The sequence below is a fragment of the Archocentrus centrarchus genome, chromosome 1 (assembly GCF_007364275.1).
Source record: "Archocentrus centrarchus isolate MPI-CPG fArcCen1 chromosome 1, fArcCen1, whole genome shotgun sequence".
NCBI classification, from domain to species: Eukaryota; Metazoa; Chordata; class Actinopteri; order Cichliformes; family Cichlidae; genus Archocentrus; species Archocentrus centrarchus.
The window spans coordinates 33,206,340-33,229,223 of NC_044346.1; the positions used below are offsets into that span (position 1 = coordinate 33,206,340).

General features: G+C 40.3%; 1 protein-coding gene across 1 annotated transcript; it reads right to left on the reverse strand.

The window, feature by feature from the left end:
* Positions 1-1,246: 1,246 nt before the first annotated feature.
* On the reverse strand, positions 1,247-22,731 carry LOC115779858 (choline transporter-like protein 2). The gene is given in 26 exon segments (XM_030728739.1): positions 1,247-2,712; positions 2,715-2,768; positions 2,771-3,022; positions 3,025-3,159; positions 3,418-3,502; positions 3,589-3,677; positions 3,786-3,856; positions 3,952-4,025; positions 4,118-4,221; positions 4,423-4,517; positions 4,735-4,915; positions 4,918-4,996; positions 5,192-5,276; positions 5,380-5,472; positions 6,192-6,291; positions 6,378-6,509; positions 6,589-6,701; positions 8,882-8,965; positions 10,581-10,707; positions 10,785-10,845; positions 10,947-11,066; positions 11,169-11,253; positions 12,978-13,062; positions 15,217-15,290; positions 15,401-15,449; positions 22,564-22,731. Coding segments are annotated over 26 exon segments (2,520 nt in total). The 5' UTR covers positions 22,601-22,731; the 3' UTR covers positions 1,247-2,656.
* Positions 22,732-22,884: the final 153 nt, after the last annotated feature.

Genomic DNA, 22,884 nt, shown 5'->3' on the forward strand with positions numbered 1-22,884 from the left:
GTCCAGCATGCATGGCGTGATGTATGCTGTATTATAATTTATAGGGCGTGATTCTACGAATTTTAACAAATAGCCCAGAATATATTACTTTTGTATATACTTACTATCAGGCAACTCCCACACATGCCCCCAATAACTGGAGAAACAGTGATCAAATCAATAGATAATCCACATTATTGGACCCACATTAACCTTTAAAAAGGGAGGGGGGGGGGATAAACAAAAAACAAGCAAATAAAAAAACAAGATTTCAAAACCAACATTTATTAATTCACTACAAAAAGAAAGACAATGTAAACCGTTTATAAAGTCAGGATTTGCACAATATGAACAAGCTATTGAAAATAATGAGTGTAAATCCAGGTGTGTAAATCTATTTGTAATCTCTTAAGGCTTTTATTATTATTCTAATATTTTGCTTGCAGTTAAGCAACCTTGCTTTGGTGAGCTAATATTAAACAGTGCATTATGCTTAATTAAATGATTGGAGCACAACTTTACTCAATCTGCCATGAACTAGACTGTTCAAAGCTGCCATATAGACATAATATCAATAAAAAAAATTCCAAAATGTACAATGAAACTGAGCACAGTAGCTCTTAAGGCAATGGAGCTTATATTAACTACATTTATCATCTGTAACTCCAGCTCCCATATTCCTTCTGTAATAAAAAACTCACCCTGTGTGGGCAAACATAAGGAGACAATAAAGTGTTGGTAACAAATACAAAGAAACAGTAATATCATACAGACAATATCCAGTTTGATAGATACAAATACACCGTTTATGTACAAATGAAATGGCACTGCAATTTCTCCTTTTGTTCGTTTAACTTGAAACAAACGCACACACACACACACAGAAACACATACACAAATGCATACAAGCTGTGGCTTAGTCCATAGATTTGTAGTCTTCGTTGGACTTCTTGAGGAGCCTGAGCAGGTCCTGTGACATGAAATACGGCCTTTCCTGTGATCCATCATTGCGCTCCAGGTCCTCCACTGTGACACGGACAGAGAGAGTTGAGGAACAATTTTCCCAGCAGCACACTAACACAGATCTGTAATCGACCTTGCTTTTATTTATGCATTGTCAGTCTGTAATCAGTTTTGTCTCACAGCTCCCTAAGAAGGTGTACTTAATTAATTGCTTTGAGCATTATGTAGCTCGGAGGTTGGACCCGTCCTAAGAAAGAACTGAATGACATGATTAAAGGACAAAAAGGGGGAATGCACACTTAGGTTACAATGTATTGTTTATTTTGAATGACTTTTCTCATTTTTTTTCTTTATGTACCTCATCAAATATCTCTTAGTTCAAAACTGTTCACAAGTTACTTCCACACAAAGTCCAATAGCATGTGATTAAGGGTCACAATTATACACAATGCCACTTCTTTTAAGGGCTCACAAGCTAAAAATGGGAAACATCTGGAAAACAAAATGCCCTTAATAACAAAGAGAAATATATTCTGATTTTCGTATCTAAAGCCCAACTTCAGATTACTCAAGTGATACTTTGTTAAGAAGGAGGAGGAAGAGGAGCTTAGACAAATCAATTCTGACATGTAAAATGCTTGTTGTGTGCTTTAGAGAGGAAATCATTGCCTGGGGTTCATTTAACATGAAAACTCACCTGCTTCCAAACACCAAATCAAACTTGAAAGTCAGAACTACTACGATTAAATACAATCACCTTTAATCAAGATTTACATCCAGTAACTATGGAATGTCATCAGAAATTTTAGTGGAAAAACAACTTACATCATCTTTCACAAGTGACAAGAAAAGGTACAAAAGCATCCAGATACTTAAGATGTAGTTAGCATTCAGAAGGTCATGTCAATACCATGCAGTGCTTAAAGAGAGCGAAAGAGAGACAGATTTAAGGGGAGGAACAGAGCAAGGCAGGAGGAGTCAGTAAACAAGTCGGGGGTTCGTAGAGTCTGAGAGGTCATGATGGCTTCATCATGGCGACACAATCACAGCACTTACGTCAGTGCGAAATACCAAGGCAAATAGGTGGAAATACAATATATGGAATCCTATCTCTGCAAGGATCTCCACTTGACTGAAGCCAAAAAATACATAACAGACGTACACTACTGTATATGTACAAGTTTTGATAGGGAAAAAAAAAAAAGTCCAATATTCATACAGTATATCAAATATGTCTGTTAACATTTTGGCATCAGCTGGTATTATTGTAAACAGTGAAAGAGATTTACCTTCAATTGAGATGTGTTTGTTCTGACTGTAAACACGGTACTTGAGTGTATCTGTAGTGCATTCGTTAACAGCATTAAGACAACAAATATTAGTGACAGTAATCAGGCACGGGTTCAGCACTCACGATTGTTCAACAGATCTTCACGATGTAAAAACCAACACTGTTCTAAAACCAACACAAGAGAGCGTTTTTTTGTTCGTTTTCTTTTTTCAAGCTACAAAGATGCACTGGGCTTTTGACCTGCTTCAAACCTTCCACCCTCTCCAGGTGGACATCCCTCCCATACTCACATAGCAAGGCATTCTGAAACTTTAGCTTGTTGTATAGCGTACATTAAAAGGTCCCTATCATAAAGGTGGAGTTACACATCTTTCATTCTTTATGCTTAATGAGATTTTCTGAGCCTCAGCTGCTTTGCAACATCTAGTCCTGTGATTCAGACGGAGCTTTTTCTTCCTTAGTCTCCTCTTTTTCCTCTTTCTTTCTCCAGTCTCCTCTTTCTCTGCCTCCACAGCTGCAGCTGGCACCTCCTCTGTCTTTCCTCTGTTTTCAACTCCTGCTTTTCTGACATCTCGTTCACCGCTGGTTCCTCCTTCTTTGACTCTCATCTTCCTGACTGATCTTTTGTTCCCTCTATTTTCTCCTCTTTTGGCTCTTCAGCATCCATCTTGGACTGCAAAGGCTGCTCCTCCTCATTTTTCTCATTCAGCACCGTCTGTTCTTTCAGCTGGATTTCTCCATCCTGCTGCTGCTGAAGAGGTGTTTCCTCTTCCACTTTAACTTCGTCCATTGTTTCGCAGCATCCGCCTGCTCAACACCATTACGCTCTTCCTCCACTGGCTTTGATTTGGAGAGGATCTCATGCAGCTCAGGGGACATGAAGTAAGGCCTTTCAGAAGAGCCATCATTTCTTTCCAAGTCCTCACCTTATAAGTGCATGGGTATGTTGTGTTTTTTGAATGGGTTAATGGAAAATTAAGGGGAAAATGAAAGGATAAAAGAAAGGAAATGTATGGGATTTAAAGTAAAGTGGAATTAATGGAAAAAATGAGACAAAGAGAAGAAAGGTCAGAAACTTCTCTGGAAGAAGAAGAAACCAGCATCTCAGAATTAGACAGCTTTATGAGTGCTTGTAAACAGGAAAAGAGAAAACGTGGCTATTTGGGGAATGAAAAATTACTCACAGAAGCAGAGGAAAAGTGTGTCCACACACATAGCATACACGCTGAAGAAGCCATGGGCGATAAGGTAGGATCCCACTACCACTGTCTATAAGGACAAAGTCACACGTCATTAATATCCAAAGATTTAAACTGAAAACTAACATCAGGTTTTACTAATATAATTGTGCTTACCAGTATTGGGACCCAATAATAGTTGAGAGATGGAGCAGCGTCCTCGACAGCTTTGATTCTTCCGGAGAAGAAGAAGAAAGAGAAAATCCCTATGAAAGAAAAAAAAAAGAATCAGTAGATTGAAACTAGAAAGGCAGACGTAAGTCTCTCCAGTGTCTGGATCTAAAAAAAAAAAAAAAAAAAAAAAACTCTCTTACCAACGATGCCAACAATAAGGAGCTTCCCAAGGAACAGCAGGAAGTCGGTCACTTTATCTAAAACAGCCACTCTGTGCAGAACAGAGTGTATTGAATTAGAACAGACTAAGAATAGCAAATATTGAATAAAGTAAATAACAATAGTGTCTCTAAAATTAAATCTCACCTGATAATGTTTCTCATGAGAAGGAAAAAGGCATCTCGAGCTGCGGTACAGAAATTTTTTCCATAGACTGCAATCTGGAGGGAAAAAAAAAAGGCAATTGAAGCACTTTAAGGGTTGGTGAAACAGAGTATCTGTCACTCGGCTGTGTCCAGTTACAGGAACTTACCATGATGTAGGCATTTCTGTTCAGGAACTTGATACATTTCTCCAGACACCAGAAGCAGCACTTCAAGCAGCTTAGCAGAAACTTGGCAAATTTGTTTTGAGCACCTTAGAAGCAAGAAGAGTGCAGGATAACAGAAGTAATTTGGTACGATAGAAACCACAGAAAAAGCTGCTAACAGCCTGCACTTTTCATGCACATGTAACAATCTGTATTCCCACCACCACTGTAAATGCATATAAACAAAGACTTTGATATGAAAACGATGAATGGAGTCCAAAAGTCAAACACACCATGTAAAATTTTACCTTTTAACTTGTGGTCCAGATACTCCAGAAGGACCCTGATGACCTGGACCAAAGACAGGATCAGCGAGCCAAACGCCAGCGAGCCTGTGTGGTACCTAATCAGCAGGAGGAAACAGGGCCCAGCTGTGAGCATCACTCATTCTTTTCCTTATTTTACAATAGGGCAACAACAAGATAACCATTTGGAGAAAACGACTTCCTTCAAAGTCCTGCCAGCTTGTACATCTTTTACTGTGTAAGCGTTTCAAGCTGCCGAGCTCAAACCAACATCCACAAATACAAAAACTATGTATTAAGAATCTACTTTCTAACCTGAGGGCTCTTCCCAGAGAGGAGAAGATGGGGTAGGCAGGGATATCCTCAGGCTTCTTGAAGGCCCAGTAATATGATGCAAATGCACCCGACAGAGTGACTTGACCCAAGGCCGTCACAAAGTTTGCACACCAAAAGAAGAGGAAGACGTTGTAGAATTGAAAGAGGATGAGGTACTTGGATAGAGCGTCTCACCACCATAGAATGCAAACAGGCACTCTGCATCTGGGCACAGACGCGATGCATTGGTGGTGTTGAATGTCTTTGATCAAGAGAAAGAGAGAAAAGGGGCATACTGTAAGATATTTTTCATAATGCGATCTGTGATGCTGTCCAAGCAAATTCAGCATTATCAAACTATCAGCACTTGTTTGGCTTCCACCTTCGGAGCCTCAAATATCCTGAAGGCTTGCCACCTAAAACATATTTAGCAGAAGAGTGACATTTAGAGGGATACCTTGGGGTCACAGGTGTCTCGTGAGAATGCGCATTCAGAGGTGTTGAAAACTTTGTACACCTGCTCATTAGAGGTGGATAAGAAACTGGTCAGAGGTGTCAAGGAGAAGAATGGGAAGTATATCTTTGCAAAGGAGTCATGCTTTGCCATGCATTTAGGTTGACTATCACAGACATGTGAAAGGATACACAGCAGTAATAGCCCAGTATGCGATCACCACAGCCAGAAGGGCAAAGGTCAGCAGTGGGTAGAACAGCGATGACATCACATGGCCAACAGCTCTGACAAAGAAAATGGCAAATGAAACATTATGTTCACATTTTTAGATGCAATACTGTACAGAGAAGCAGGACAACAGTGGATGTTTCTCTCGCTAACAATGATGCTTGAGCGTAAAATCTGTTTTACTGTTAAGGAAACAAATGCAATCAAGCTGTAATTTGCATATTATAACTTTGCTGGCAAACAAATACTACATACATACATACATACATACACAACCTTATGAATGTAAGTGAACTAATCAGCTTAGCTACATTGGCCTTCAGCAAGTCGTGAAGGAAATATTGAATCTTAAGCAGGGACATGCTCTCCTGCATTCACCAGCTAGTGATTAAATTTTGTCTGTCTGCTGATTAATGCTGGACAGGCGTACTCTAATGAATTTAAACAGCCGCCTGGTGCAGCTAGACATGAGTGTGCAACAGAACAAAAACAATAAAGCTGCACACTAAGATCAAAACACTGAGCTTAAAGGCACTGAAAGTGCTCCATGGATCTGACTGAAACTGCAGAATGCGGGGGATACTTCTGAGTTCATTACTACAAGTTATTCTTTTCACAACACCCACTGTGTCTGATCCATTGCTAACTTGTAGAATACTGACTGCTGGAGCTTTGAAATATGTGAGCAGATCTGATTACATTTCCATTTTAATCTGGAAAGCAGAACAGAGAGATCCTAGTCTAAGTCTGGTGCAAATCATCATTTCAGACTGACCTGCTCGCCTCTTTGATGAGGGCGATAGCAATAAGGATTCTCTTCCTGAGGAAGATGAGTAGCAGGATGATAATGAACTCCACAATAGCCAGGATAATCACTGCAAAAAGAACACAACAGATTAACAGGATTTGTCAACACTTCATCCAGAGACATACTACAGAATCAAAGTGTGTGTGTGCTCACTGAAGGCCAGCCAGGTCTGTCTGATCTGCAGGTAGACAGAGAAGTCCGTCTGCAGGCCCAGGTCACGGATGGTGACATCAGCACCGGGCTCACCCTTCAAGCTGGCAAACTCCATGTAACAGTGGAAAATGCCTAAAAATAGATAAGTTTATTAGCTGACTTCCAATTCAGTCAGAACAATATTTAAGTTCTTCAGAAGCTATGGATTTACCATATCCAATGACTAGGATCACCAAAATGATCATGATCCAGACCATGATGCCAGCCAAGAAGCGTAGCAGGACGATGAAAATCAAGCTGACGACCATGGCTATCACCAGACCGCTGGAGAGGGTGGACACGTATGATTAGACTTAGTGACATAGGCATTCTGTCTATAATAAGGGCCCAGTTCTTCAAAAGGTGCAACGCAGAGAAATTTATCTGGTTATGGTAATCCTTTTTTTTGTTTTGTTCCATGGATCATGTAATCCAGCTCACTTTTGTCCTGGCTGTTCAAAAAGAACTGGATAGGATCACTCTGATCCAGGTACAGAGTTTTTAAGGATAACCAAATCCAGATGACCAGTACTTCAACTGAGATGCAGGGGGCGCCCAAAATTCACACAAATAAAAGATCCTTAACTAACTACATTAAATTTGATATTAACAGCTTTTAGTGGAATATTTAATTAGCAATAAGCTCATTATTAATCCACAAATATGTTTACCTCAACACCTTTGTGGATAATGTGGATGTACTGTAAAGAATGACATAAACAACTGTGAAACCACAAAAGCCACAAGTAAGAGAGGAAAAAAGTAGGCTGCTGCTGTTAGCTAGCAAAGCAGGGTTGACCAAAATAACAAAGTTCAAAAGATGAACATTTCTTTTTGTTTTTCTGCAGCAACACACTTTCTGCACTCTTTGTCTTTATGCCTTTACTCCACTGGGCCTAACTTATAACTAAGAAAGAAACTAAAAAATGACCAGAAGATGGAAGCAAACATTAAGAACATATGCATGGATAAGTTTTCGAAGAATAAAAACTCATATTCCCAGCTTGCCCTGCGGGTGTTTTTTGTCCTCCAACCTTGGGGTCTCTACCAGAGACCTGGGAGCTTGAGGGTCCTGCAAAGCATGTTAGCTGTTTCTAGGACTACACTCTTCTGGACAGAGCTCTCCGATGTCGTTCCTGGAATCTGCTGGAACCATTCTCCCAGTTTGGGGGTCACTGCCCTGACTGTTCCGATTACCACGGGGACCACTATTACCTTCATCTTCCACATCCTCTCTAGCTCTTCTCTCAGCTCTTGGTATTTATCGAGTTTCTGGTGTTCCTTCTTCTTGATGTCGCCATCACTTGGGATTGCAACATCGATCACTACAACTTTCTTCCTTTGTTTGTCCACCACTACTATGTCTGGTTGGGTAGCCCTCACAAATTTGTCTGTCTGTATATGTAAGTCCCACAGGATCTTAGCTCGGTCATTCTCGACTAACCGTGGGGGCGTATCCCATTTTGATCTCGGGACTTCCAGGTCATACTCGGCACAGATGTTCCTGTATACAATGCCAGCCACTTATGGTTATGGCGTTCCATGTATGCCCTGCCTGATAGCATCTTGCACCCTGCTGTTATGTGTTGGATTGTCTCAGGGGCATCTCTGCACAGCCTGCACCTGGGCTCTTGCCTTGTGTGGCTCTTGCCTTGTGCTCAGAGCTTGTTCCTGTGCTGCCATGATTAGTGCCTCTGTGCTGTCTTTCAGCCCAGCTTTGTCCAGCTATTGGTACATTTTTTCGATATCAACCACTTCTTCTATTCACTTTTTCCTCTTCTTTCTCAGGTTTCTGCTGCCTGAGGTATTCACTAAGCACATGATCCTTTGTGGCCATCTTCCTGATGCACTCATGGATCTCTGTTGTTTCATCCAGGACAGGTCGTTCTGACACTCACTAGTCCTCGGCCTCCTTCCTTCCGCATTGCGTACAATCTGAGGGTGCTGGACTTTGGGTGAAACCCTCTCCATGTATGGTATGGAGCTTCCTTGTCTTGTCAGACAACACCCACTCCTCCATTGGCCAGTTTATTATCCCAGCAGGGTATCTGATGACTGGCAGGGCGTAGGTATTGATTGCCCAATGTGTGTGTGTGTGTGTGTGTGTGTGTGTGTGTGTCTCTCTCTCTCTCTCTCTCTATATATATATATATATATATATAATTCCAATCTTATTCATTTATCTTATTCAAATGTTTTGAACAACACAAACTGGAGGTCTAATCTGATAAGATAAGATAAGATAAGATAAGAGACTGAATTGGATTACCTAATCCTGTTTTCCCTTTGAACAACCAGATTTCAGGATTTGTTTCTAGCTCAGTCGATTAACCCTACCAGATTACTTTTGAACAACTGAGCCAAAGAGAGTACATTCTGGTTTCACATCTTAACTTATAAGTTATCTAGTGCTGTGATTCAACATTTAGCCTGTTACTGTAATAGCAGAAGATAGGCAGACTTACAGTAATATCCAGTGCCAAGACTGAGTGTAGTCCTCAAAGATTCTCATGGCAACCTGACGAGCTTCTACAGCTATATTTGACTTCCTGTAACAGAATGAAATGAGGCTTAAAGCAAAAGTTTGCAGATGAGGCAAACCCATAGCCATATGTAATACTTTTTAAATGTTATATCAGAATATATGTTTAATAGAGAAAGGACACTTTAAAAAACATAGAAATCCCAAAATCTAGGAAGAGGTTATTCAACAAGTCAAAAATAGTCATGTAAAAGAACTGAGCTTCTTCTTTTGGCTGCTTCCTTTAGGGGTGCCTCCATCTCACCCTATCCCTAGCATGCTCTTCTGTCACACCAACCCTCTGCATGTCCTCCTTCACTACATCCATGAACCCTGTGTGAGATCTTTCTCTTTTCCACCTACCTGGCAGCTCCATATTTAACATCCTTTTTCTGATATATCTATCCCACTATCCCTCCCCTCCACATGTCCAAGTGAACTGATCAATTATTGAAATATATCTCTTTTTAGACTCTGCTTTTTTTTTAACTCATATTCAGAAACATTTTATCCTTTCATTTCCCACCAATCTGCAGTTGTGTGTAACACCTTACATAAATAATCAAGAGGAGTATATTCAGCTTATTATTCTCCTCAGCGAGGAAAATGTATAGCCTGCAGACCTTCACCAGTTGCAGACCTTGGCTGTTAACTGTACTGTTTGCTACACTGATGAATCACCACTCTATGAGCTCATGCAAGTGCATTTATGATTTTGGATTTTGCACAACTCTAACTGTACTGTGTTTGGATCCTCTTTCTCTGAAGATCGTCACAAGATTAGTCAGCAAATTTTGTTTGTGCTACTGTTTTACCTTTTAGGTATTTAACATTTAAAATGAGCTGTCCAATAATTTTTTGTTAGCTTACGACCTCCATAGTCAGGAGCACAAGAAAACAAGCATAATTGTTACCAGATAAAATAATTAAGATATACACATTTATATGAAAAATATCATTTTTTTTCTAAAATATTCCAATCTTATTCATTTATCACTCACCATAAACAACATTAATTTACTTTACACTTGTTACAATAGAATATGACATGTGCTAGTTAACTGCTTCTGCAAAAAAAAACAACAGGAAGCACTGCTCAACATTTCATGGGAGTAAGAAAGAAAACTGTGACACAAAGACCCTCTGAGGTACACACAAACAGAGCAGAACCAAAGCAGACCGATGCTGTAACAAACAAGTCCTTCAGCCAAAATCACTGCAGTGAGGATATAATGGATGCCTCATAAGCTGATGCATCCATTATGTCTAACATGATAAGTGACAAGGCAATTGAAAAGAAGTACTCATTCACTAAACAGCATTTTCAACAGGGCTAAGAGGGATGTTGTTTTACCAAGAGATTTATGACAGACATAACCACAGCTTAAGGCCAACAGATATCCAATTAATAAATAAATCATCAAACTAATAACAATTACTTTCTGACAGCTAATCAAGCATTCAATTTAATGAGCAAATAAGTAACTTTACAACACAAGTATTATGAAAAATGTTGGATTAGTCAAGCTAATTTCACACAATTCACAACACTTTGTTGTTTATGACTTACGGATTTAGGACAACATACTGTAAAACAACAATATGCTGCACATACATGTTCGCATACAGTGAAAAGGACTCACTTTGATGCCTCCAGCACATCAGAGGCATTGACAGTGCCACTATTTCCATCATCAAAAGTCGTCTCATTGCCCACCACCACAATGCCACCTTTTAATGTTCCCAGAGCAGGAAGGCACCGGCGTGTGACTGCGGAGGGAGAGATTTTATTAGTTTCACTTTCCTGCAGGAAACAACAGTCCTTCAGTACAGAGAATCTCACTTACAGGCTTTGCTGGGCATCAGCATAGCAGGACACAAGCCATCCCGAAGGATCTCCGGAGGACTCTAAATAATGGAAAATGGCTTTGAGTGCATTTACTTCACATTTAGTAGTACCATTTTAAGCATGTTTATAATGTTAATAATCGAATTATTTGAATGCTTACCAGTCCAGTGAAGTTCACGCCTTCCTTGCAGTACTTGCTGTAGTATTGACGGTCTTCATTATTCCCTAACTTGGCTTTTATCAGTGTAAGATGCCTGTCAGGACAGCTTTCCACGCACAACTGGACACAAGTAAGAACACAGACATGACACGTAACGAAGTAACATGAAATTTTCAGAGTAGGCTTAAAACACCTTAAAAAGAAATGGGTATAATTTCTGACCTGTGTGGTGGGACACTGAAACTCCAGCAGCACCAGTGGGCTGGCACATTTCAGAATGTTGAAGTAGAACAGAAGAGGTTTTTTCCTGTTGTGTCACAGTGAAATGAAACTATTATTAGGCCTGCACAGACTATTTATAAGGATGTAGTCACTGCGATATACCCAGTGGTTTCTGGAGCATGGTTTAATCAGTTGCCTTTTAGGGAACCCATTCCTGTTCCTTTTGTAACTGTGATCGCCTTGTGGGGGTTTTGTTTTGATTCCTGTTCACCTGTTGGGTTTTTCTAGTGATTAGTTTATCTCCAGAAGAATGCCTGCTTTTCCCCCTGACCCTGAAGAAGATCCCACTCATTAAAATGTTGCCTTTTTATGAATGTTTTAAGAATAAAATGATCAAAATGGACCTCAGTACTACACACCTTTTCTGCCCAGCAGAGGATGTACTTCCTGCGGCAGTTGAAGAAATTCAACTTGCCAGCAAGGACCATGGTGCAGTTCTATACTGCCATCATTGAGTCCATCCTCACCTCCTCCATCACTGTGTGGTACGCTGGAGCCACCACTAGGGACAAACAGAGACTACAGCGCGTTGTGCACTCTGCTGAGAAGGTGATTGGCTGTAACCTCCCATCTCTCCAGGACCTGTACACCTCCAGGACACTGGGGCGTGCAGGTCGGATCACAGCCGACCACTCTCACCCTGGGCACAGACTTTTTGACCCTCTCCCCTCAGGCAGGAGGCTACGGTCCATACGGACCAGAACCTCCCGCCATAAGAACAGTTTCTTCCCCTCTGCTGTTGGACTCATGAACAATTACCCTAAGACTGTTACCACCACCCTCCACAAACGCTGATGACCCTATGTCTATGCACCTGTCTGACTGCACTGATGTACATATTAGTGGAATATAGTCTACATTCTTTTATCTTTTAATTAGTCTCTGCACTGTATATTTTGTAATTTTGTAATATTGTGCTATAGTTATAGCTCTAATATCTCTGTATATTTGCAATTTGTATACTTGTATATTGTCTTATAGTTTTTATACTTATTTGTTTTTTTTCTGTAAGCACGAAGTACCGCAGCAATTTCCTAATGCTGTGAACCTGTTCACCCATATGGCAATAAAAACCTTCTGATTCTGATTCTGATTCTGATTTATCTCACAACATATTGTTTTATTGGTCTGACTGACCAGTGAAACAAAAATTGCTATGTGTATAACTTCTCCTGTTTTGAATGTCTGCATGTTGGCATTTTTGTAGCCAGTTATCAACTAATGCCAGCAAGCGTGGGTGGAAAACGGTATTCTTTCACTCTATGGGCACACTGCACAGATACAGATAGCTGCTAATTATTACTAAGTAACATACAAATAAAATACTAGTATTTCATCCAAACAACTTGTGTGGGCAATTAGTACAACAGTGAACTCAGTGGCCACGTCCCTAACTCTTGAGCATTTTTTAACATTAAAGTGGCGAGTGACAATTTTCCAGCCTGTTGCAGGGCCAACACAGAGAGACAACCATTCACACTCACACCTATGGGCAACTTAGAATGACCAATTAACCTAACCTACATACACTAACTGTATGTCTTCAGGAGAACATGCAAACTCCACACAGCAAGAGGTCCAGGCCAAGGTGGAATCGAACCCAGACCTTCTAGATGTCATTCTAGCTGTGAGGCAGCAGTGCTAACCACCACACCACCATGCTGCCCTAATACATGTTGTTATGTAGAATAAGATAATCTGATTATAAAAGGTTTCCAAGTATGCAAATGCTCTCATACTGTAACTCACTCAAGAGGTGTTCCAGCTTGTCCGCAGAACTGCCCTTTGCTGTCTGTGGGATAAATCACTTTTCTGGGGTCACCCTGAGACCAGGCTGCAAAGAGAAAAGGAAAAAAAGAAATTAAATACAAACCTTTATTCCTCATCAGCACATTAAAAAAAATGTTCTTTTCACTTTATTTTCATTTTAAAAGAACCATTTTCTAATGCATTTACAAATTCAGCAATCTCTGAGTCAGCATTACATTTTAAACAAACTCCAATTCTTCAGACAGACAATGCTCTCCTGAAGGAGTTTAAAAAAAGAGAAGTTTCATGTCTGAGAAAGCAGACAGACACAGTATTGTGTCTTTAATGTGTAAACACCTCCAAACCTTGGCAGCGTACACAGAGTGTGGAACAAACTGGAGTGACCCTCAGTGCAAGTCAAAAATAAAACATGTTGCATAACTCCAGTTCATTTGGCTTTGGTTTCAGCAATCTTTCCTTCATCAGGGTGGCGTCTGAGGCATTTCCTAAACTCCTAATAAGCACTCCTCTTATCAAGTGAGAAATGAACTGCTAGGTAAGTCCTGTCATGTTAAAATATGGCTTATGACAAAGAGTTTAGCAGTAATCAAGAATAAGAATAATAAGAATAACTTTATTGATCCCATGGGGAAATTCATAACTGTTATCATGTACAGTGTATGTTTTGCATTGATGGCCATTTATATTGCTTTTCCAAGGGGGTTGGGGGTAGAGGGACTGAAAATATGACTTCAAAACTTAAACTCACAGATGATGCAGATAATGCTGATTAAATTGTAAATACGATGTTGTAGTATGAGCAGTAGTCATTGTGTATGATGCACGACAAATGGGCAGGTGTACTGACCTATGCAACTTTGCCAAGGGCCAAATTTTTTACAACCAAAGGACTGAGTCAAAGTGTCTCCAAAATCTAAGTTCCTGACAGCCATTTAAGTGGATCTGTGGCTTCTAATGATGGGAAAACCCTTGGAAAGAAAATGCTGTCATTTATTTATTCTGGCTTGTAGCTTGTAAGTACCTTTCAGTCTGGCCTAAATCTCAAAAAGGAACAGAGCTGCACAGAGATGCTGAACCAACAGGATGTTTTGCTTCCTTCTTTGAGGCAGCTGTTCAGAAACTCTTATTTATAAGCTGGCTCATGCAGGCACATCTGTTCTGGCTACTGTACAGACACAGCCGCTTAAAATGGTCAGTTGCTCTGTGACGGGACCATGGTGGGTCTGAAATGAGATCCCCCATTTGTGCTGTGGACAATGCGACCATGAGTGGTAACGCCCCTAAGCAGCATTTAGGAAAACTGTATCCACCAGGAGGAGCAGTGATAATGGAAGTGCATTCATTTACTGCTACGCTGTATATTCATACATTTTAAATTTGCTCGGGGGTTCTATAATTCTAACAGAATCATAAAAATCTAAAATCTAAAGATCTAAAAACACTGATATAGATATTTGATTGGAGCCAATAAAGTAGAGGCTGTGCACAACAAACAAGCTGCTTGCACTCGATAGTTACTGCTGACTAACATGAAAGCATAAAACAATTGTTTGACCGCACTGCTAATGTTTTTAAACAAAAAGTAAATTTAAACCTGAATTGATTATTGCCAGGTTCTGTCACTGAACAGCGCATTTAGCTGTGATACAACAGAGAGCAGTGGGATTGCGCAACAATGCTGTGTGTGCGTGTATGTTCTGCTCAAAAGAAATATGGCAGAAATATGTGGAGCTTTGTTCAAAATATTTAGGGTGAGGACTCAGTGAAAAGCTACTTTAGGGGAGGGACCCAAAGATTTGACCCTTAAAACTATGGGGAATAATCCCGTGCCACTGACGTGCCGGCTTTCCAAATAAATTAACAGTCACTACAGCAACGATCGCAGTCATGCCAGCTTACTTGCACTGAGGTGTCTGTCCTTAAACTTAGTTTATCTCCTCTGTGATTCGTTTGTTCCGCAAAGTGGAACGTATGTCTGTTCAGCGGCTGCATCTGTAAAAACAGTTGCCCTGATGCATTTTCACAGGCTTTAGTCTGTGTGCCAATGAAGTTCCTTTCCCTCCACCCAGGGTGTTCCCTCACTTCCCAAACCCACATCACAAACAATATCAGACACCACCCATACATAAATATGTTTGTTAAAAAAAAAAAACACACACAATAACCTAAATAAAAGTCATACTCAGAACACACTGTAGCGATGAGAGATCAATCTTACCAATGATACCCACAGCAAAGTACCCCAGCAAGGCTAAGATGAAGAGGATACAGCAGAGGATGTCTGTGCAGCCCCTGAGGAAAAAGAAGAGGAAAGGAAGTAGAAAAATATTGTTATTAGTGTCTACTACTTACAGCAGACAGAAAAACACAATCAGTGATAAAAAAAAAAAGAGATGTCTCACCTGTTTTGGATCGGCCCTTTGAAGTTTGGATCAAACTTTCTGGACTCCCCTGAGGATAGAAAGAGTCAACAGGCTTATTAATGCCTGCTATTAGAAATCGGATTTTAGAAAATGACTTTCATCCTCTCGATACTGGACAAAGCTGTGGTGAACCGACCCCGTGATAAAACGACAGGAAATGAAACCTGAGGTTTCCTTTCAGACATCATTTCGTTTCATTTCCGAGGCTCACCGCTTTGAGCTAACCATTTTGACAGTTTACATTTTAAAAGAACATTCTTAAACCCATCTGTTGTTTATGATGTGATTAAGATTTTTACTTTTAAAATGTAAAGAATCAAAATGGTTAGCTCAAAACCACATCTGCTGTTTTTTTTTAGGGGAGCACGGCGTTGCAGTGGTTAGCACTGTTCCCTCACATCAAGATGGTCCTGGATTCAAAACTGGCTGCCTGGGGCCTTTCTGTGTGGAGTTTGCATGTTCTCCTTGAGCTTGCATGGGTTCTCTTCAGGTACTCTAACTTCCTCCCACAGTCTAAAGACATGCATGGGATTAGGTTAATTGGTGATTTTAAATTGGCCATAGGTGTGAACGTGAGTATGAATGGTAGTACTCTACCTTTCACCCTGTGGCAGCTGGGATAGGCCGCAGCGCCCCCTATCATTATTAGGTCAGCTATCACACTGATCAGTCATCTATCTGAGACAGACCTATCTTGAAAGCTCTGGGAGATACAGCTGAAAATATAAAGGCGTACTTGTACAACTGTACAACAGTGATATACATATATGGGATATACTAGCTATACTGATTATAAAATCAACAATTTTTAGAACTTCATTTGGATAAGGGATGAAACAGTGTAACTACACCATCAAAATAAATCACTTTATTATTATTTTTTTTTTTTTTTTGGTCCCCTGTGTATGTCTCTGTGTTTGTGTGCTGCTCCTCCAACCGGCTCCTCAACAGCTGCTAGACTGGCACATCTGCATCCCATCACACATCAGCTTCTTCAGCTACCCCAGAGTCTCACTCAATCATTGCCAGACTGTTATGCCATCTTGCTAAGCAGCAGACATTCTTTGGCCTTCTTAGTCAATTACTTCCTTATGTGTTTACGTCTGTTAAAATTATTTTTAAAGGGGATCTATTTTCTCTGTGATATAGTATATCCTGTATTATTACTATGTTATTACTATAATACAGGTAAGGGAGGTAAACTTTTTTCTGGCACAGGATAAACAGAGGGGAAGCACCCAGTATAAGATAAATAAGCATTATTTGAAACCATGAACCATACAAAGCTGCTCTAGTGAAGTTCATGAAAGTACGACACTGGGAACAAGCATTATATGTCAAGATTTATCCTTCCTTCCTGGCTTATTGGTTTAATAGCACACATGCCTTCCTACTCTCCCTTTGCAACACTCTATCCTAACCATCAACAGCCAACCTAAGTCGCAGGCTTCCTAACAAGCAGTCTGACATATGTAAGAAAACTCCGACTGGCATTTTATCACAGTTTTCCGACAATTTAAAGATCAAATGATAACAGCACAGCAAACTACACCTCTTTAATGCATATGTGGGGGAGAAAAAAGTATGTGCCTAACATATCATGCATATGTCAATGTTTATGATGAATAAAGGTTCCTCTTCCACTGCAGACTCCCACCCTAAGGGTCCAGCAAAACTGCTCAACAGTCTTTACGCCCCAGGGTAAAAATACTTATTACAGCGATGTCGTCTCATGTTGCACATCCTCCCCCTCCGTCTTGCACTACATTTCCTGTCTGTATCTCTGTTGTCTACTGTTTATTGCGACAAAATGCAAAAAAAAAGAGAAAGACAGAGCTTTAGTACATGTTTACAAAGACATTGATAGAACGTAAATAAATAAATTTGGATAATAAAATTGGAATTCAGTGCAGGGGACCAAATTAAGAATTCAAAAAAATCATTACATATATGCATATGTCTTTAGCTGTCACTGTTATGAAATAATAACCACTAAACACTACATTTTCTTTCTTTTTTTTTTTTACCAGTAGTGTGCAGCTCAAAGTAGTGCAGAAAATGCTGTTAAATGGAAAGTATTTGTGTGTACAAAAAGTAGTATGTCCTAAAGAGTATTTTATCAGATTGAGTCCTTGTACTGACTTCTCCAGAACAAAAGGATTCTTCTGCCTGACTGTCATGCCTAGCAACCCACAAAATGGCTCCCCGGAGACAGTGGGAGCTCCCTGTGGACACCACCAGCCACCATGGAAACACCTCATGCCCAGCAGGGGAGAGAGAGCGCTTACAGTGAAACGAAGCTAAAAGTGCAAGTCAACAATTTCGAAAAACAGAACGGCCTGCTCGTTTTAAAACACAACCTACATCCTCCTTTAACACTAACAGATGTGTCACACATCCTGTCCCTTTACTGTCAGCGTCACAGTGCCGCTCCCTTCAGCTGAGCTGTTTTGAAGAGTTTTTTAAATGTTCTCCTCCATAAACAAAGTGGGAGCGCACTAGAGGCAAGTTCAGCCGTTTCTCCTAAATGCATTACACTTAACGGAGCTAACAGTACACTCTGGAAATACACTCTCCCTCACACACACACAAACACATACTCTGCTCACACAACAGAAGCACAACCCAAAAGGTGCCACTTTGCCTGAGGTAAAAATATGCCTATTAGCACTGAAGCAGTCCATTAGCTCTCACAATTAGTGAACCATGAGTTCAACTATCTCACAACCTTAACCAAAATACATTCAGTCACAGTTTTATAATAAATCCAGGCTCTTACAATACCTTTCCCATCATATTTTGTCATCTCGTTGCCGTTTTGCTGTTTGTGTTACAGATAATTATTTTTTTTTAGATTCCTCTCAGTGTGTTGTGTGCTGCAGTTGTTTCTTTGCATCTCCTTCCTGTATAAGAGTGCTTGCGTGTCCTCTTACGTCTTACTCCTCACTTCCTTATTTTAGTGTATTCAAAGCTCTGCCTTCAACCTCTATTCCCTCTTTCTGTATTTGGTTTTTCGTCATTGCTGAAGCTGTGTCAGCCCAACAGCAACAAAGCAGTACTGATGGGAAAATTGAGAGAGGATCACAAAATAAACAGAGACTTGGGACGGTGCTGCCAGAAAAAAGACTAAGGACTGAAATGTGCCAGATTTACACATCTCACTACAGGGAGTGTTTGCTTCGGTTGTGGGTGCTAGATCTCATATCAAAACGGTCTTTAACCCCCAGCTTAACAGTTATTTCAGGCTTCAAGTCAGTTCACTGAATCAACGAGATAAGCTGTGTTTGGTAGAGTGTGTCTGCATGCACTGCAGCTGCACCCCCACATGATAAAAAATTTCACCTAAAAAAAAAAAAATAGAGCATGTGAGCTACTGTGCCATTTGCTCTTTCAGCTTTAGTTTAAACAGCTTCCTGTTTCAACTCTAAGCGGCATTTAACAGCTTGTTACAGCATTTTGAGAGTATCCCCGTCTCAGTGCTTTCGCACCGAACAATGAACAAAGATTTCTTCAAATGGCAGTGGCTATGGATGCATTGTGCAAGTGTGACATATACACAGCAGTGAGCTGATAAGCAACTCTATCCCACATTTGGCACGACCACCTCTGCTGGCATGTGACAGATTACAGTGAAAAAACATTGTCAATGCGACCTTCCAAAAACAGTTTCATTTCAGGCCTCAGTAAAACACGCAATATTGCACTGACAATGTTTTTTTCACTGTTATCCTGTAATACTGTGGGAACATTTCATAACCTGCACCTCACCGACATTCTTAAAACATCCTCAGAAGAATGCAGTCAAAACATGAAGTCTTAGTCAAACTTTTAACCTTACAGGAGCTTTATCTGAAAATCCTTCAAGCATTCTCTGTACATTTGAATAACATTTTTTCTTGATAACTAGTTGGTAACAATTGCTACTAAAGCTTGCTCTGTGCTTTGTGAAACATTCTCAGTGGCTAACCACTGCACCTGTAGCAGACATGGTGTAAACCTCTGCGGGGGCCTCAAAGCAAGAAGGTTCTGGGTTCAAAGCTGCTGGCTGGATGTGGTCCTTTTGAATGGAGTTTGCATGTTCTCCCTGCATGTGTATGGGTTTTCTTTGGTTATTCTAGCTTCTTCATGCAATCTTAAGACACGGATGTTCAATTAAATGGCTAAAATTTTGAATCTGACCATCAATGATCTGACTCTGTGTGTATGCTCAGGCTGTACTAAGACTGTGCCCTGTATTATTCTAGGAGAGGCTCCCCATTTGATCCTGTATTGGGTCATTTTCAAAGTAGCTCACAATCTGGGACACACTTTAAGAATGTCGGGACATGTTCAAGTTATGTTATTGCTAAACGATTTAAAAAGGTTATCAGCAAAAAGATTTGTCTGAGGAGGCCATTGGCTGCTGCTTCACTCATATTTAGTTCAGTCCTTGTAACTATGTTTTGTTTGCTGAATCACTTAATGCTGGCCGATGACTCATTCAAGCTTAAAAAAGGCACCTAACTCAAGGGATGAACCAGTGCTGTGTCTACACATAACAGAAGACTTAGCAAAGAACCTATTTTAAATTGTATCTTCAGGCAGTGTTTCCATAATCCATAATCATTCTAGGCAAGAATACTGTAAAAAAAAAAGACTTGCATAAAATAATAGAGTGAGGATATGTTTTATCCTGTAGTTTTTATTGTTGTTTTTTAGTTTTACCCCTCATTCTCTGCCATTACTTTGTGGGTATAAATTTCCTGTCTCTCTTCTGAAGATAGACATTAAGAAATTCTCCCTTCAGCCTTTCATTTGTAGGACCATCTGTGAATGTGAGGCACAGCTCCATCAGAACTGGGGGAACAGGCGTCTCTTTGCCTGTTTTGTCCATAAAACAATCTCTGATTGTGCTGAAAAGCATGGGAGCAGATTTTTTTTCTCTGCTTGTTGTTGCGTTCAGGCTGCCAAATATCTTGTATGTTGTCTTGTTTGTTTATGTAATTGGCAAAATTAATACCATAGAAGTTCACTCAATTTGCTACAGTAAATGTATTTTTTTAAAAGATTAAAAAAAAATAAATAAATAAAAATTCTCACTGCAGTAACCTGATGTCCTCAGGCAGTTCATTACACAGGGCCCAGATTGTGAAATGCATAAGGGCTTTCAGACCTCAGGCTCATGTCCATAAGGAGTTAAAAACATCTGCCAATGATCCAACCTTTAGTTGTATAGTACTGGGTGCGTGTGTGCGCACACGCATGTGTGTGTGTTTAACGGAGTGATGATGTCATGACTGATGATGCACTAATGGGCCCAGAGGGGTTATCAGATGAACCCTTCCCTGCCTACCTTAATGGGCTAGTGGCTACTGTGGTTGTGCATGTTTGTGAATGCACACAGTCTGCACATGCAAGGAGACTTTATGAATATATCTTGTCTTGTGAGCTCGTATTACTGACATTTTTGTCTTTTTATCCCAGGCATATAGACAAAGATAATTAATTCCTTAACAATGATTACAATATAAGACAGAAGCTACTGTGTGTAAAACTGTTCTTTTACTGTTCCAAGCAACTGTAATTCCTTCCAAAACTCCTTCCAAAGCCACTAATAAAGTCAGCGGAACAAGGAAGCATATTAAAGTCTTTTTTTTTTAAAGAGCTACATAAATCTGGCATCCACTGGCTCTGATCAATGTCTCTCATTACTCCTCACAGTCAATATTTTCAAGAAAAAGCAGATTTTCCAAAACCAACTAAATCAGTGATCATCAAAAGGGATATGAAACATCAGCAGTGGCATCTCTGTGTGTGTACAGAGGAGTGTGTGTGTGTGTTTTCCAGCTTGATATTGACTGGAAATCACTTGACTGAGTCTGCTGAGTGGGTAGAGCAGACAAGGCTGAACATAGTCCAGGCAGAGCAGGCTGTGGCCTGCCTCCATGCATGCACAGCGACCTAGACATGGGGGAAATGTGAGTATGCAATTGTAGTAAGAAACTAGGGACTGCTCAAAGGTCAAACTCAAATTGCTAATAAAAGCTTCTGTTTAAGGAGACTGGTGAGCTGTAATTTTATCAAGTGTGTCATCCAACCCTTTAACTTAAGTTTAAAGGGTTTATGGTCTTTGACCTTTGAAAACAGATCATTGTATAGCAACAGGAAAACCACAAGGAAATGCTCCACAGTGGGAGTTCCATGAATTGTCTGGGTAAGATTGTGAAAGAAGGAATAACTCAATAGTAAGGCAGTATTAGGGCTGTATTCCCAATGCATGAGGATTGTGGTTTGGGTTCTAAGAACAACCTTTCATGTAATAATGTAGACATGGAGTATTAAAGAAAGAATAACAGTGGTTATGAAAACTTCATGACTCAACAGTCCATATGAATAACAACCCTGCCCAGACCACGTCAGGCTGCTGTGGGCTGCTAACTTGGTGGTATTGGAAAAAATGCATGTGTGGCACATGATAATCAGCAGTGAGTCATACATTTGGCTGATATAGAAGATGATTTTTCCACACTTAGTGTACGCAAAGGTAATAAATAGGCAAAGGCCGTTAACATCTGTGAAATGTGTGTTTCCACGTTTGCAAAAGGCTGTGTGCATCTGTCAATGAAGCAGCCATATGTCAATCTACAAAATAGCAAATCGTTATGGAGCCCAGGAGACGGCATATGGGTTCTTCTTCTCCACTGTGGTCTGTTTCAGTGTTCCTGCAGTACAGAATCACCTCCATATAAAGTCTAACAGGCAAAACACGGCAGCCTAGTTTTCTTTATTACCCCTAATTAAACCCAAGGAGCAATAATTAACTAGGTTGAGTTTTGGTGTAATTTCCAGCTATATTTAGTTTGTTATACAGGCTGTAATTTAATGGAAAAACAACGGCCCATTTATCATACGCATCCTTCAATCGCTGTATATTGCAAAATTTAAAATGAAATGCAAATTTAATGACGTTTTTTCCTCCTGAGTTTAAAGATAAAAATCCATCGGAAAAATAGCTGTTGAAGATGAGGATGGCTTCAGATCTGCAGGACACCCATGAGGTCCACACCCATCCATCCGTTGCAGTCGTTTCCATTTCTTCCCCCGTTTAAAGAAAAAAAAAAACAAAGATCGAGAAGAAAGCCGTAAAACAAAGCTGTTCTTACCGTATTTGGGGTCTGGGTTTTTCTCCTCCATCTCCATTCTCACGCACTACTGCTCACTGCTGATCACACCTAACCCCGGACAGTTTCCATGGAAATGTCGAGGCAAAAAAACATCAATAACAGTGACCGCCTGCAACAGCCACACAGCAGACTGAAGACGGAGACCATCCCAAGCCAAATTGGAGCAGAGCTCATTCCAGTCAAATGGAAAGATGCAGCAGCCAATGAGAGATCGGGGCCCGTTGATTGATAGCTGCTGCAGCCACTGAGAATGACCCTGAGGGGGACAAAGCCTGTGCAATGGAATGTGTACAATGTAAA